General features: G+C 39.2%; 1 protein-coding gene across 1 annotated transcript; it reads left to right on the top strand.

The window, feature by feature from the left end:
- Positions 1–575: 575 nt before the first annotated feature.
- LOC111229745 (mucin-5B-like) lies at positions 576–16573 on the top strand. Its single transcript, XM_022756216.1, has 27 exons — positions 576–591; positions 692–953; positions 1063–1177; positions 3056–3146; positions 3227–3330; positions 3415–3628; positions 3739–3864; positions 5166–5283; positions 5374–5529; positions 5633–5723; positions 5815–5887; positions 5988–6125; positions 6225–6389; positions 6475–6569; positions 6695–6821; positions 6916–7171; positions 8406–8416; positions 8555–8655; positions 8762–8913; positions 9027–9165; positions 9243–9350; positions 9448–9627; positions 9717–9956; positions 10099–10255; positions 12471–12599; positions 12854–13004; positions 16498–16573. The coding sequence occupies exons 1-27, from the start codon at positions 576–578 to the stop codon at positions 16571–16573; spliced, it is 3591 nt and encodes a 1196-aa protein (XP_022611937.1).
- Positions 16574–16999: the final 426 nt, after the last annotated feature.

Raw genomic sequence — 16999 nt, 5'->3', positions numbered from 1 at the left:
AATTCAAAATAGTTCTGTGGAACCTCAGAGTGACTGATAGGATGCTTTATAACACAGACAGATGCTACAAGCAATCTCTTAATCGTATGTAATCTTTGTGGAAATAAAGGCTTCCAGTGTTGACACCCAAAATATCTCCTCCTAAACTGCAAACATCCAGCAAAGTATATTACAAGTCATTGACGTCGTGTGGTACCATTTGGCTTTTGAGGAGTCATCCACCATCTCAGGACAGGGACCACGCAAGGATCATGAGAACAGCCAGGATGCCACTTGAATGGGTGATACCTTGGCTCACCCTCTGCCTTGGACTACCTGCAGCCACCACTGGTATGTCCGCTGAATGAGACACAAACAGAACCTTATTAATTGAGAGTGTCTATCAAGTAAAAATATATATCCTGAGAGGAAAATTCAAAACAGTCAACCTAAATTGTTGGATTTTTTTTTTCCAATACCATACCGGACAATGCAAATATAAATATAGACCGCTTTTATCTGACAGTATGATAATTAGTACTGACTGTAAAAATGTTTTTCTTCTCTTTTAAGTCATGGTTCAGTCAGTGACTAAAATGCCAGTGATGACAGGTAATTGGGGTTTTTTCTTTGTAAGATGAAAGATAACAAATCAAACATCATTTATAATTTAAACTACAACATAATAAGTGCTTTTCTCTTCACAAACTAGAAGTGAGACACTCTCACGACGACCAGTTCTGCAGTACATGGGGAAACTACCATTTCAGGACTTTCGATGGAGATTTCTTCCAGCTTCCTTTCACTTGCAACTACATCCTCGCATCCCAGTGTAAAGGCAGCTATGAGGATTTCAATATTCAGCTCCAGCGACAGGAGATACATGGGGTCATCACCATCAAGACGGTCACTATGAAACTTGAGGGGATTGTTGTGGAATTAGCCAACACTTCCATCAAAGTTGATGATAACCTGTGAGTCTGTTATGATAATGTGTCTTTTCATTACCAGCCGATTACTGGTTACAGCAATGTTTAATGTCACATCTTATTACTATGATAATTTTTTTTTGGCCCTCTCTAGTGTCGCTATACCATTCAGCCAAGATGGCATTTCAATTGAAAGAAGTGCTTCATATGTCAAAATCCAGGCAAAGCTGGGTTTGGTCATCATGTGGAATCAAGAAGACTCCCTCTGGGTATGTTAATTCATATTAATTCAATCATATTGTTTCCCTCTTTCCTGGACTTCATGCATCCCTGACAAAAAAAGCATTCAATATTTTAATATCTGTATGGAGTAGAAAGAAAATAGAAACACTTGACACTGTGTATAACAATGATTTGTTTTAATGGTTAAAAAAAGGAGTATTAGGGCCATGGATGAGAAAAAAATGAGAGGAGGAAGATTTTTTTTCATCATGCACTTCGAGAAAAAAAGTCGCAATGTCGAAGAGGAAGATTTTATTATTATTATTATTATTTTGCCTTTCGAGAATAAAGTCGAAATGTTGAGAATAAAGTCAGGTCCTCCTGTCATTTTTCGTGCCTCTGTCAGCGCGCAGTCTTTCCGGGCATCCTCCCAAGCGCGCAATGGATGTGCTATTACTTTGCGGTCGTTGTTTGTTCTGTAAGCCTCCATCTACACTACATAGCGACTAAAACCATCAATATCACCATTGATAGCAATGCTGCACGACTTGGGCTTATCGTACGAATCCATGTGCCACAGCGCGTTGGATGGCTGTCTGCGTCTCAGACGCCGCGCCCGCCTGAGCTCCACAGGCTTATTGTGTCTTGTGATACAACATATCCCCTCTGAATTGCACGCAGGTGTAACTATCGATATCCTTGCATTTGTCCATTACCCGCTATTTCAGTTTGCACAAATGCGGCCACCTCTCTCAAGCTTGTGTAGTTTTTTCTTCTGAACAGATGCAGTTTTCGGCACAATCTCTTCAAAGTCCTAATGCTGACAACTACACTGTGTTTATGAGCCTAATATTATTATCATAATATAGGCTATCAATAACATGTTTGATATCATCGACTTTAATCTCGAAAGGCAAAATTAAAATTAAAATCCTCCTCTTCTGAATCAGTTCAACTTTTTTCTCGAAGTGCATGGTGAAAAAAATCTTCCTCCCCTCATTTTTTTTCTCATCCATGGCCCTAATACTCCTTCGTATCATCCCGAGTCCGTGGTCTCGAGCGTGCCAGAACAATAAATGAAAGGCACTTTTCTCAGGCGCTGTGAGTTGCAGAGTAATCCCTGATCGTCGCCTCACACACAGCTTGTCTGAGCAGCTGTCTGTATTGTTGGAATAAGACAGAATATCCTGAAACATAACAAGATATTCTACTACACATTTTACTCGGGAGATTTTGCAACAAACATGCCTGCTAAACGATATTAACCAGCTGCAGCGCGTTGGCGGACAGCACTTCTGAACGACTTAGAAGCAATTAATACGGAGACTACGTGTTGTTTAATATGACATAACGTTGGCGCGTGTGTGTGTCTTTCGCTGAAAATGTGACCGTGACTTTTTTTTTGAATGTGGGTTTTGGGCAGGCAGCTGCTTTCCCCTTTTATCGGTAGCCTTCTGCGTACCACCACTGAATCTTTTAGTAGTACGCAGTACCGGACCGCACCGGCCTATTTTCACCCCTGCGTATAAATGATATCTGATATTGATTATTTTGATAGCTTACAAATAAGCGTATATACTGAGCTCTGAAAATACATACACAATATTCCATTTGACTGCTAATCAAGAGATTAGGGAACAGATTCAGGTGAAATAAAGAACTGTGAAGATTCAGTGTCTTGCTCGATGACATATTTTTTCTGTCTATGACTGCACTGAACCTGACACACTGTGTTGATGATAATGTGTATACAAAATGTGTGTGATTGAATCGCATGTCCTTCACCAGTAGATGATGAAATTCTTTGTGGTATAGTAGAACACAAAAAAGAAAGGCAGCTTCATCAGACTACAACTAGTGACAAGCAAAAATGAAATAATACCAATTGTCGAGTTTATTCAAATCTAATTTTCACTGGTTTAAAGGTTGAGCTGGATGCAAAATTCAAGAATCAGACATGTGGCCTGTGTGGTGACTTCAACGGAGTCCAGATTTATGATGAGTTCATCAGAGCAGGTAAATACTAAATAATAAATCTTAAAAGAAACGGAATTGTACAAAATTAGTCTTTACATAAACTCTTTCTTTTTCTACAGGGGATTCTGTTACTCCTGAGGATTACGGGGAGGTCTGGAAAGTCAATGGTCCCACTGAAAACTGTGAAGAAATCTCTACAGCTACAAAGACCTGTGCAGACCAGGTATGTGAAAATGGATTTGTTTTATATAATTTCATACACAACATTTAGGTACAATTTAAATACATCATATACTTTGAACCACAGAAAGACCTCTGCAAGAACCTGCTGTCAGGACCTGCCTTCCTCAGCTGTCAAAACCTGATTGATACTGACTCCTTTATCAAAGCCTGTGCAAAGGATTTGTGCCATTGTAAGAGCAACAGCACTTCATGCTTGTGTTCGACCATCTCAGAGTACTCCCGTCAGTGTGCTCACACAGGCGGGAAACCACAGCAATGGAAAACCACGCAACTATGTGGTAAGAGCAGCAATCAAGAACACATGTATGTTCAAGCTTCAATTGTTTCAGGGTAGTTATTTATCAAAATCAGTGTTTCTGATGTGCATTTTTTTTTGTGTGCTAAACAGCAAGAACATGCCCCTTCAACATGGAGTACAAAGAATGTGGTAGTCCCTGTACTGACACCTGCAGCAACCCCCAGAGAAGCCAAATGTGTGAGGATCACTGTATAGATGGATGCTTCTGTCCACCCGGTAAGTTCCCTGATGTTAAAACCAGCACAGATCATGTTAAGAGTCCAGCAGACTTAACCCCTAGCTTGTGTATCGGTGCGTAAAAAACATGGATGAAAACATTCTACGAAACGAGACTGGCTTTTCCTTTGATGCTGCTGCTAGACAAGGCCGGCCCCAGTAGGCTATAGCGGTGACATGGGTGAACATGAGCCCAATGAGACAGACAGCAGATATAAGGACAAAAGCAAATCAGCAGAACCAAAACAATCAGAAACAAAAATTACTAAAATGATAAATCTTGGCCTTGTATTTCTCAACCTGCTGTAGCTGCTGTCTAGTAGAAATTAGCCTGTCATATCTTTTCAAATACGATTTTATTGAAATGGCCTGTAGGGTGCTGTTTTGTTGCCCTCTCTTAGTTGATTTCGGGTATAGGTATTATCATTATATTCCATGTATCTAGCCTGGCTCCAGGAAAATTGGTGCGTCCGAATTTTATTGCATCAACGATCTATAAACATTAAGATCACAGACATTTATTTGTTGTAATGAACCCAGTCCGCCCATTTCCTTGTCCCCTCAACACTGTTATCAAATGTTTTCACTTCAAGGTCCCCTACACTCACACACATTAGACCAAGGACCCCCATTTGATAAGATTTGTGCTTTTAGATGTTTTATTATAGAAAGTGTTTGTAACCCATGACCAAAATAGTCATACATTCTGTCGTTGGGTTACCTATGGATGGAATTATAGTGAAAATAAATTATTCCTCTTTTGCTTAGGTCCCCTAAGAACCCCAGGTACCCCTAGGGGTCCCCAAGCCACAGACCACTTTGAGAGCCACTGCTTTATACAGTTGCGATGCTGCAGTATATTGGACATAGGTTTGGCTGCAATCATTTAGGTGCATAATTATTATTGCCTAATGTATTGCAAGATACTGTAAAAGGTGTCAGTTGTCAAATAACGAACAGTGAAATCTAAATGAGGTGCTTGTATTAAATGCAGTTTTGTTTTAATTTTGGACGGATATGCTCAAGATTTAGTCTGTTGTTATCTGTCAAAACGTTTTAACATGTGTTAATATTTCAAAAATATTGTCTGTTATGTTCTATTAATCTGTGCACACAAATTATTGATTGAGAACACAAATTAAGTAATTGAAAAGCTATTTACTAATTTTCCCATGACACCTACGGTGTTCTGCACACTTGGGACACTGATAATAAAATAAGTGCAAAATATTTTGCAATATAAATGTAGAGCATTCTACTCTTGGTCTAAGAACTAAGCATGTCATTATATCTCTCCCCAGGGACTGTCTTTGATGACATTACACAAAGTGGGTGTGATGCTGTCAACCAGTGCTCCTGCTTACACAATGGCAAGCCATACAATCCAGGGGAAACATACTCAAGGGCATGTCATGAATGGTAATCACTTTCTTAAATTCATTATATTTATATTTACAACGTGTATTTAAGATGGTCTGTCCAGTTGAACTAACTATACTCTGTTGACAGCACCTGTACTAAGGGTGAGTGGAGCTGCAAGGATATGAACTGTCCTGGTATCTGCTCCATACTGGGGGGCTCCCACATCTCCACCTATGATGACAAAACATATACTTTCCATGGAGACTGCTCTTATGTCCTCTCCAAGGTTAGAAATTCAAACTAATTCATTTATCCTTTTTACACAAAATTGAAGTACAGGTAAATAAGAGAACAATTTGTAATCAAATATATTTTAATCCTCTTGACTTTAGGAAACTAATGGGACTTTCACTGTCCTTGGTGACCTGGTCAGATGTGAAAAATCAGACAAATCAACTTGCCTGTCTGCAGTCACTCTAATGCTGCCAAAACACACGGTAATATTACAGTATACTATGGTTCTCTCTTAATAACGTGTAATGTGTGGAAATATGTTTCCTGATGTTTTTTTGTCATTTTTTCCCGCAGCAGATGATTGTAGTTGAAGCCAACGGACAGGTCTTTTATAACAAATTGGTCTCTCAACTGCCTTTTTTCATGGGTGAGGGACCCGTTCTGTTAGTTGTATGTTTAGATATTGACATTGCTGAGTAAAGTAAAAGTCTCTTTATTCAATGTGAAAATGTTTTTTTCCTTCACAGATGACATAACAGTCTTCAGCCCATCGACATTCTTCATTGTTATCCACACCACCTATGGGCTTGATCTTGAGATTCAGCTCACACCCGTTATGCAGATCTACATCAAAGCCAGTGTGTCCAATAAGGGAAAACTCAATGGTGTGTTTTAATTCTTGAGCACATTTGATAATAGTATTAAACATCAACCTTTTACAGGGAGTACATCAGTGAGTATAAAGTCAAAGTATCTTTTTTCAGGCCTTTGTGGAGATTTTAATGATGTTGGGGCTGACGACTTCAGAACCACAAATGGATTGATTGAGGGAACGGCTGGGACATTTGCCAACACATGGAAGACCAAATCAAGCTGCCCCGATGTGACAAATATACTAGGGGACCCCTGCATTTTGAGCGTAGACAAGGGTAGGTCGCAGGCAGTATGCTCCATATTTTATTGTCACTCTTCAAAACCCTCTATCAGTAAACAGGTTTATTTGCTTTCTTTTAGAGAAATACGCCAAACACTGGTGCTCCTTGCTGTCAGACCCAAAAGGGATTTTTGCCAAGTGCCATTCTGAAATAAACCCAGAAAACTATCAAGCTGTAAGCAGTGATTTCTTTTTGTATATAGTCTAATGTGTGTGTATTAATGTATTTGTGTTATGTTGCTTATTGAACAACTGTACATTTCAACTATTCATTAAGCTTGTTGCTGCTTCTCTCTGCAGTTTTGTATTTATGATACTTGCGCCTGTGAAAACAGTGAGGAGTGCATGTGTGCTGCCATATCGTCCTATGTCCATGCATGTGCTGCTGAAGGTGTCTTACTGAATGGATGGAGGGACACCACGTGCCGTAAGTTTTACTCAAAATATAAAAATGTGCAATAAAGGAAATTGGTGTTTATTTATAGTATTCAAACCTTAAGCGATATATTTCCTTTCAACAGAGAAATACACAAGGGCCTGCCCTTCTACTTTGGTGTACGACTACCAGATGAAAAGCTGTGGTCGCACCTGTCGCTCTCTTAGTCAGTCAGACCTAACATGTGAGGTTGAAATTACTCCACTTGATGGCTGTGGCTGTGCTGAAGGAACTTACCTAAATGAGAAGGGGGAGTGTGTATCAGCCTCACAATGTGCTTGTCATATGGGAGACACAGTGGTGCGGCCCAGGCACGTCATCAGGGTCCATGGACAAACTTGGTGAGGATTTCACAAGTTTTCTTGTAAAATTTAAGCAAAACAATGTTTTTTATTGTAATATTTTGGGCATTTTATTAGTCAGCTGATCGTAGTGAGATGAAATGAGAGGAGAGAGGTGGTGAACACGATGCAACAAAGGTTCATGGCAAGAGGATGAACCAGAGATGTTGCAGCTAATGGTTGGTGCCTTAACCTCTCAGCCACAGTCTCCTGAGTGAATTGTGGGTCAACTTCACTCACTTTTAAAGTGTAGAGTACGTCCAGTACAGTGTTATTTTTTAAAACTAAAATCACTAAATAGTGAATTGCTGCATTAAAGAGTGCAGCATTTCAAAATAAGTAGCCTAGCAATGGTTGCCCTTCATGTTGTGGCAGACCCTCTGGGATCTCCACTGCTAATTGCAGGGGTGGAAGTGTGTTCCACAACTTAACTGCTTGACAGAAACATGACAAATAATATATCACATTTTTTTTACTGCGAGTGATGATTAACCCAAAAACCCCTCAGTATATTGTACTCAGTGAAGTACGGCCCTTACCGGCCTTGCCTTAAGTTTAACTTGTAAACAACTTTTCTTCTATTATTTTCAACAAAACAAATTCTTTATCCCTCTGTTGATGTTATTGGGCCTAAGCTTGAATTTGCTAATTGCTGATGCAATAGTTTCAATATTGATGGTTTTTAATCCATAATTGCACTTTTTATTGCAATGGTATTGATTTCATTTGGTAATACAGCGGTTCAGTGGACAGGAGGAAGATCCAGGGGTTTGACCTTGTGTCAGCATGGCTTTCTTCTCAAGGGATTGGTTTCACTGGACACAGGCATTTCCAGAAACACTGTTGTGTCTGTTGAACTGGAATCACTAAACTTCCCTATGTCAATGTAGTTTTCTGTTTGTTGCAGTCAAGTTAGCCTATGTGTAGACAAAGACAATGTTTTTTTGGCTCAGTGACCCTGCGTTGGTCTGCCCGAGCCCCTGTGTTAGCACCACCACTGCATTGACAGCCTGTCTGCATTCATATGAATCAGAGGTCTGCGTTTTTTTCATGTAGGGCACAAATTAGCCTGAACATGGCCTAAGGAAAACTGCAGATCCTCAAGGCTAGACCAATTGGGAACCACTGTTCGAGTTTTAGTATCAGAAAGAAACTGAGCAACAACTAGCAAGAATTAACAAGAAAATGTATTTCTCTTCTTTGTCCACCTTGTTTGTCTTTCTATGCATTCTAGCTCCTGCCATGGTGGAAAATTAAACTGTACAGGAAGCCACAAAAATGAATGTAGGTACAAAGCACTCACCCCATCATAGTATTCCTACTATAGCGAAGTATGAAAGCTATATGGTGATGTCCTTTGTAACACACTATCATTGTCATCAGCATGCGCCAGTCCAATGGTTTTCTTCAGCTGCTCCAATGCAAAGCCAGGTGACAAGGGATCAGAGTGCCAAAAAAGCTGTCAGACTCTGGACACAGAATGTGTAAGAATATCACTAACACTAGCGCATTACTATTGTTGAATATTCTATACATGTATGCTAAAGCAGCAGAATCACATGTTAACTACTCTACTATTAAACTGTATAGGTCAACACACAGTGTATCTCGGGCTGTGTATGTCCTGCTGGTCTGATGGCAGATGGTAAAGGAGGCTGTGTTGAGGAGAAGGACTGTCCCTGCCCACATAATGGACAATTTTATAATTCTGGACAGACTCTCACTGTGGACTGCAACACCTGGTGAGCTTTCATATCTTACCCTGATGAAATGCTGTGTCAGCTCTCTGTTGTAGTCACTTTTTTTTTTAAATTGAGGACATACATTGACATTAATTAATCCTTTTAAATCATAGCACCTGCAAAAACAGTAAATGGAATTGTACACATCATGAATGTGGTGGAACCTGTACCATATATGGAGAAGGGCATTACATCACTTTTGATGAAAAGGAATTCTCCTTTAAAGGGGGCTGTGGTTACATCTTCTCGCAGGTATAGCACATATTTTTGTTTAGTATTTGTGATTAGTCAAAAATCAATCTTGTCATACTAATATCAATATCTTGCAGGATTATTGTGGGGATGATATGAATGGCACCTTCAGGGTCGTGACTGAGAGCATCCCATGTGGAACAACTGAAAGCATCTGCTCCACTGTTATCAAGCTCTACTTAGGGGTATTTAACACTATTATATGCAATTGAAATAATTCTTTTAAAAGAATGCTGATTATAACTTTATGGGACTACAATGAGCGTGTTTTATTTCTTTCAGAACAAAGAAATTGTTCTTTCAGAAGAAAATGTCAGAGTTATTGAGCAAAGCAAAGGGGTGGACATACCCTATCACATCAGCACTATAGGTACATATCTTGTCATTGAGGCAAAGAATGGCCTTGTTGTCATCTGGAATAAAAAGACAACACTGATGATCACACTCAGCTCCACATTCAAGGTGAGTGAGCAGATATACAGGTAGCCAAGTGAGATACATGTTAATAAGGTTATCATTTTACAAAGTAAGCGGATCTCATTTTATACCAGGGCAGAGTCTGTGGTCTGTGTGGGAATTATGATGGGAACATCAAGAATGATTTCACCACCAGAAACAAAGAAGTTGTGGTTGAAGCCCTTGAGTTTGGGAACAGCTGGAAAGTGTCGCCTACCTGTCCTAATGCAGACAAGCTAAAAAATCCCTGCAGTCTGTACTCACACAGGCAGGCCTGGGCATTAAAACACTGCAGCATTATCAATAATGAAGTATTTGCTGAGTGCCATTCAAAGGTAAGAAAACTGCCAATGAATGTCACATGGCATATATAGTCATTGTAATTAGTTTCAGGTGTACAGAATGGCTTTATGTATAACTAGCAAGGAAAATACAATTCAGCTTCTGCTTGCATTTACAATGGCTTCCTTCAAAAAGGTGGATCCCCAAAGCTTTTATGATGCCTGTGTGAAAGACACATGCGCCTGCAATACAGGGGGAGATTGTGAGTGTTTCTGCTCAGCAGTAGCAGTCTACGCAGCAGTCTGTAAAAAGGCCGGGGCCTGCGTGAAATGGAGGACTCCCACAATTTGCCGTACGTGTTTTATTTGTGTTTCTGTGAGGAGATAAAATGAATATTACCATGTATTATGTCATCTGTCAGCATCAGCATCGGAATTTAAAGGTTCTGTAAAGGATTGTCACAGCCACTAGGTGTCGCACTAGACCACCAGCATCTCAGACCACAACAAATGCTTTGTCAGGCACACCTCAGAGCACACTGAAAACAGCCACTAAACACACAAGTTGCACAATTGAATAAAGTTACCGTGTACATAAGAGCCAACAATAAACAATCCAGCCACAACCATTAGCCCATGCTTGTATTGTTGTGACATGCTGCACAGCAATGCTGGCAGTAAGCCAGCTAGCAATAGCAACATTTGCTGAACAAATTCATGGTTGCACAAATTACTCGGAGGGGGACTCATACACAAATTATTACTGGTACTAGACTGGCTACTAGTGGCGGATCTAGAAAATTCTATATGGGGTGGCAGAGGGGTGGCAAGAGGTCTTGGCAGGGTGGCATGGGGGCACGGTATGTGGGAATCCCCATATACTGTATATGTAAATGGATTCAACAAAAGAGCCACAAAAATACTTTTAAACTATTTATTGTTATATCATGCCCAGTATAAACCCACTACCCAAGTGATTGTAGTTTCTACAACAAAATTCAGTTTGGCATTCTCATAGAAGCAGCAGGCACAAGTTTAAAAATACAGATTGACACAGGACAAAAACTAAATAAAAGGGCAACACATTAGATAAAACAACAACATACCATGGTCCAGCTGGAATTGCAGAAGGAGGACCCTCTGTCTCCCTATCATCATCATCTGCCTCCTTATCACTCCTTGCCTCTGTCACTCTTTCTGAATCTGAAACTTCATCTTTATCCCTCACATTAATTTCTTCTTTTTCCTCTTCTTCTTCACTTATTTCTTCCACTCTTCATTCTGTGGCCTTCTCCTGCTCTGACCCTCCTGGTCTCTCCAGCATGCTGTCTTCTTCTCCTTTTTCATTTCTCTCCTACTCTTCTTCCTGTTCAGTCCTCAGCATTTTCTTGCCAAAAAAACTGGCAATATCCCTACTTTTACATTTCCTTTTTCATTTTAATCACTCCAGCTACTCTGGCCTGCGGGAGTCAAGATGTGAAAAGCTCTAGTTAAAATCCTTGTATCTGATAAATATAACAAATATAAGATTTATCACACACACACAAGCAGTTATGTTTAGACTACTTAAGCCCATTGTGTTTGTCATTTTCCAAGTTTGACAGTAAGGGAAGCAACCTGGTCTAATTTGTGCAGCCTCATTGCTGTGATATGTGAGAGTATGTGGATTCTATAGTACTGCTTAGCTAATCAAATAAAAATGATCGATCTCCTAGCACTGTCACTGTCAGTTGTAACTTAACGCCCCGAAACAGCGACCCTCTGTTAAACGTTATCAATTCAAACATGCCAGTTTTCAATATTTTGTATCAAGCTCTTCTGGTCTTTAATAAAAATCAAAACTAATCAAAGTGCAAAATGCTCCTACAAATCATGAGTGAGCAATTTCACTTTTGGCTAATGATTAATGGACGTGCTGTTATTGCTGAGTCGCCTTTATCTTACATTAAATTCATTCCAAATTTAACTTTTCGTTAAATTGGTGCGTTTAAACGTCACCTGGGGAAACCAACCGTTCTCGGAGCACCTCAGCTGTTCCACTCTTTGCAGGCAGACTCGCTCTGTGTGAACGCCACTCTGCACGTTTGATGCAGGGCCGTGGCTAAATATTTGAGAAGCCTAAGATAACATTTACAATGATTCACTTTTGGTCAATTCATTGTTTGATTCAGTGCTTTGGGAAGATTGTGGACATAGTGGCAGTTTGTTTTTAGTACAATTTTAAAAACACAAAAGTTAGGGGGGCAGCTGGGGGGGCAAGGCTTTACAGTGGGGATGCAGCTGCCCCCCCCTTGCCCCCCTGTAGATCTGCCCTTGCCGGCTACCAAAACAAAGACCAGAGAAACTCAGATTACAACACACAGAGGGGGTGTGACTTTGTTGTCTGCTAAGGACGCCATTACTACACTTAGCTAATCTTTACATAGAACATAGTCTCTCTTTTACAGAACCTTTAATAATATAGTTTTCAAATTAAGGCTGACACTCATTGTATTATAAAGGTTTCATAGTTAATGTTAATTAAGTATGAGAATAACTATATTAATGTCCCTTTCTTTGTTCCATTAGCTCTATTCTGTGATTTTTACAACCCTGATGGAGAGTGTGAATGGCACTATGAGCCTTGTGGAAAACCTTGCATGAAGACATGCAGGAATCCCTCAGGAATATGCTACAATCAAATCCCAGCATTAGAAGGTACAAATGACATGAAAGGGATTATATATGTATAATTAAGGCTACTATTATTTAGAGAGAAATAATTGACCATGAATGGTCTTTTCTACTTAGGCGGTTTAGCAGAAATATGCTTTTTTTGTGCTTACTGATGTGTTATGGATTTTTCATTCAATTTCACCACTCAGAGTTGCACACAAGGTTTAGGTTAGACACCTTGTCAGCACCTGTTCTTTTCTAGTTTTGCAGTTTAATTTAACATGTAACTTTTTAAGGGTGCTATCCAAGATGCCCACCTGAAAGACCTTATGTGAGAGAACCTACCATGGAGTGTGTATCAAAGGAGAAATGTGGCTGCTATGATGATGAAGGAAAACATTACAAAGATGGGGAATTCATGCCTCCAAAGGAAAACTGTCACAACTGGTAAGAAAACTTCCTTAGTAATGCTAGAGTTGGTGAAAAATGAATAATTATTTATCATTATTAATCAATAATAATTAATGATAACCTATATATTTTTTAAGAGCTGTTATACTGAAATAATGTACACTTGTTCTTCAACTATATGGAGTGAAAACTATCACAGTAGCTATCCTTATATGTATTTATATAGTAAAGAAATTAAAGTGGCAATAGACAAGTTTTTACTTCATCTTATCATTGTAAAGTAAATGTTGATTTCAAAATTTAATAGCTAAGGAATAATGATGCTATCTGCATTTAGATCGGTTCCCTATAAGCCTAGCTTCCACTATGCAATTCTGTCTGCCACTGGGCACAAAACTTTATGAAATAATTAAGACTCAATTTACAGCACAAAAAAAGCACGTCTGCTGCTGTGCAACCAAAACAGAAAGAGGGTAGTTCCTTTGTTTTCCCGAGTAGTCATCTAACTGTGGAAACCTGGTGAAAGAAAAGAGCCTTATTGTCGGAGAAGGCAAAGAAGGTGAGGACAGAGAGTGATAGAAACTGAGGTAAAACAAGAGTGAACCTCAGATGGGCATTAACTCGATGGAGAAAGCCATGGTTGGACTAGGATAAAAATTCAGCCCTGGACTTATCCACCAGGACTAGAGAGACGGTCGGTAAAGAGATTGACAGGGTTAGTAAAAGCAGTCCCGATGGCTTTCTTACTATGGAGAGAGCTCCAAACCGACACTCAGTTGGCCTTATTTCTACTTATTAATACAACCAGGGGTTTTACTCTGCCTACATCATTGCACTGAGATCGAGGTTTCAAGTTCAAAATCTTAAAAGGTTAAAAAGTTGTTGTTCTTCTAAATTCTTACATCTATGAATCATTGTCCATTTGATAATATAAACAAAGAAACCATTTTCTGCTGGTGTCCTTTCATAAAATAAGCAGTAGTTAAACTTACTATGTTCAGTTATATTTGAGCCAGTCTTTGTGCAGCGGCACCAACATTAATACTACTTGGAAATGCAAGGGGGGTTAAGCTGAAAGGTTGCCGATTGCCACTTTAAGGTAATTGTGAAAATAACTTGAAATGAGACAGAAGAAATTAAATATAGACATAAGGCAAAAAATTTACATTCATTCTGTTTACACTGTACATATTTTCAAGATTAACTTTTCTTCCTTCATTTATCTTTCAGTTATTGTTCCTCAGCAAAGGTGAATTGCAGCTATGATGTCCACGGTGAGAATCATAAACATTATTATGGTTATAATTAGTTTTGGGTGATATACAAATAATATGATATATGATATATGATATATATCTTGATATTTTGAAATCTCCTATAAAGCACCTCATAATTGCATAATTTAATACCTTGATGTATAAAATCGCAGGAGTATGATGATTCCAGTCCTTGCAACATTTGTCTGAATTAAAACAGACTTTTTTTGCTGTATATTCATCAGTCGTTTCTATTAGAACAATTTTAAATTTGCAAAAAGGGAGAAATCATAACCAAATGACAAGACTCCCTGAGAAAGAAATTTCACCCTAAGGTCTTTGTTTTTCATTTCAGCTCCCATTTTAAAAGGTTAGAGTGGCCTTTTTTTCAAGCATCACATGCGCGGTTTCCAGCAAAATAGACATGCTAGCAACATTGCATAAAACAGACACCTTTGGAGGGGTGGGGTAGTGTTTGTGAGAAAGAGACCACCACAGGAGAAAGCATGAGGAGCGAAATGCCTATGTGACTTTAATGCCGGTGTCTTAGAAGACTTATGTGACAATTTATACTCGGTGTTGGTGATATAGTCATTTCCTTTATTCCACATGAAACAAGCTGCAATACATCAATTATATTTGATATATTGCCCAACCCTAGTTATAGTTTTACCGATTGCCTCAGTTCTCAATGACAAAGCTACATAATGTACAAATTAATTGAAAAGACAATATTATGAATGGTATGAAAACAATAAAGATTTGAATGATGCCTTCTCTTTTTTGCAGCTTGCACTTGTTCATATAAAGGACATATATACAAGTATGGAGATAAGGTCTATGACACACATGATGGAGATGGAACCTGTATCACTGCTGTTTGTGGGAAAGATGGAAATATTACCAGAAATATAAGAAGCTGCCCTACAACTCCACCCACCCAAACATCAACAACAACAGCCTTTACTTTCATCACATCTGGTAAGAAATAGACTTTCACATCATAAGAGTGGAAGATTTCTAGTGAGTGAATTTTGAACATTTGAAAGATGACTTGATGATTTACCCTTTTACTTTTTTTGGCATCACAGAAAAAACAACCTCAACAACGAAAGAAATGACAATCAAAACAACAAATCTCATCTCTCCCACTCCAAGTTTTACAAGTGAGGTCGTGACCACCACCACAACAACAACCACAGAAAAACCCACCTCCACTACAACCACAATCACAGAAAAACCCACAACAAAAACCACAGAAAAACCCACCTCCACTACAACCATAATCACAGAAAAACCCACAACAACAACCACAGAAAAACCCACCTCCACTACAACCATAGTCACAGAAAAACCCACAACAACAACAACCACAGAAAAACCCACCTCTACTACAACTACAGTCACAGAAAAATCCACCTCCACTACAACCATAATCACAGAAAAATCCACCACCATTACAACAACCACTGAAAAACCCACTAGCACTACAACCACAGAAAATCCCACCTCCACTACAACCACAACCACAGAAAAACCCAAAACAACTAAAATCATAGAAAAATCCACCACCACTACAACCACAAACACAGAAACACCCACGAGCACAACAACAACCACAGAAAACCCCACTTCAACAACAACAACAATCACAGAAAAACCCACAACCACAGCAATAACAGGAAAGTCAACAACAATAATCACTGAAAAGCCCACTGCCCTTACGACTAAAAAACCCACAACACCTGCTGAAGAAATTACAAATCCAGTGGTTACATCAACACCACATACAAAACCACAGGGTGAGATTACAACTACAATATCTACAGAAAAGCCCAGCACTAGTTCTGTAACAACCATAGAAAAACCCACAACAACCACAGAAAAACCCACCACTACAACAACCACAACCACAGAAAAACCCACAACAACCACAATCACAGAAACACCAACCAGCAAAACAACCACTGACTGCTTTCGTTGTAAGTGGTCAGACTGGATAAACAATGATTACCCTGACAATGGTGGAGATTATGAAACCATAGACAAAATTACTGATCCAGATCTAAATGTTTGCAGTAAACCTCTGGAAATTGAATGTAGAGCAAAAGAATACAAAGATATACCTTTGAAAAACTTGGAACAAAAAGTAACATGCAATCCAACAAATGGACTAATCTGTCATAACAAAGATCAAGATACATCTCCTATTTGTCTCGACTATGAAATACGAGTCAAATGTTGCATTAACATTTGTGGGCCTTCAACCACAGTTACATCTTCACCAACAACTACAACAGAAAGGTCCTCCACAACGTCAGTAACAACTACAGAAAAGCCCAGCACTAGTTCTGTTACAACCATAGAAAAACCCACAACAACCACAGAAAAACCCACCACTACAACAACCACAGAAAAACCCACCTCCACCACAACCATAATCACAGAAAAACCCACAACAACAACAACCACAGAAAAACCCACCTCCGCTACAACTACAATCACAGAAAAACCCACTTCCACTACAACCACCACCACAGAAAAACCCACCTCCACCACAACCATAATCACAGAAAAACCCACCACCACTACAACAACAGTCACAGAAAAACCCACTACAACAACAATCACAGAAATGTCCACCAGAACAAGCAGAAGTACATTAAAGTCCACCACCTTGACAACAACAGAAAAGTCAACTGCAACTTCCACAATCAGTGAACGACCCACAACCACAACGAAATCAACCACAGAAACACCAGTTGTAACAACTGA

The sequence above is a fragment of the Seriola dumerili genome, unplaced genomic scaffold, assembly GCF_002260705.1.
Source record: "Seriola dumerili isolate Sdu_G_001 unplaced genomic scaffold, Sdu_1.0 BDQW01000242.1, whole genome shotgun sequence".
In the NCBI taxonomy this organism is placed as follows: Eukaryota; Metazoa; Chordata; class Actinopteri; order Carangiformes; family Carangidae; genus Seriola; species Seriola dumerili.
The sequence above is the reverse complement of the archived record's forward strand: the minus strand, read 5'-3'. Positions and strand labels throughout refer to the sequence as shown.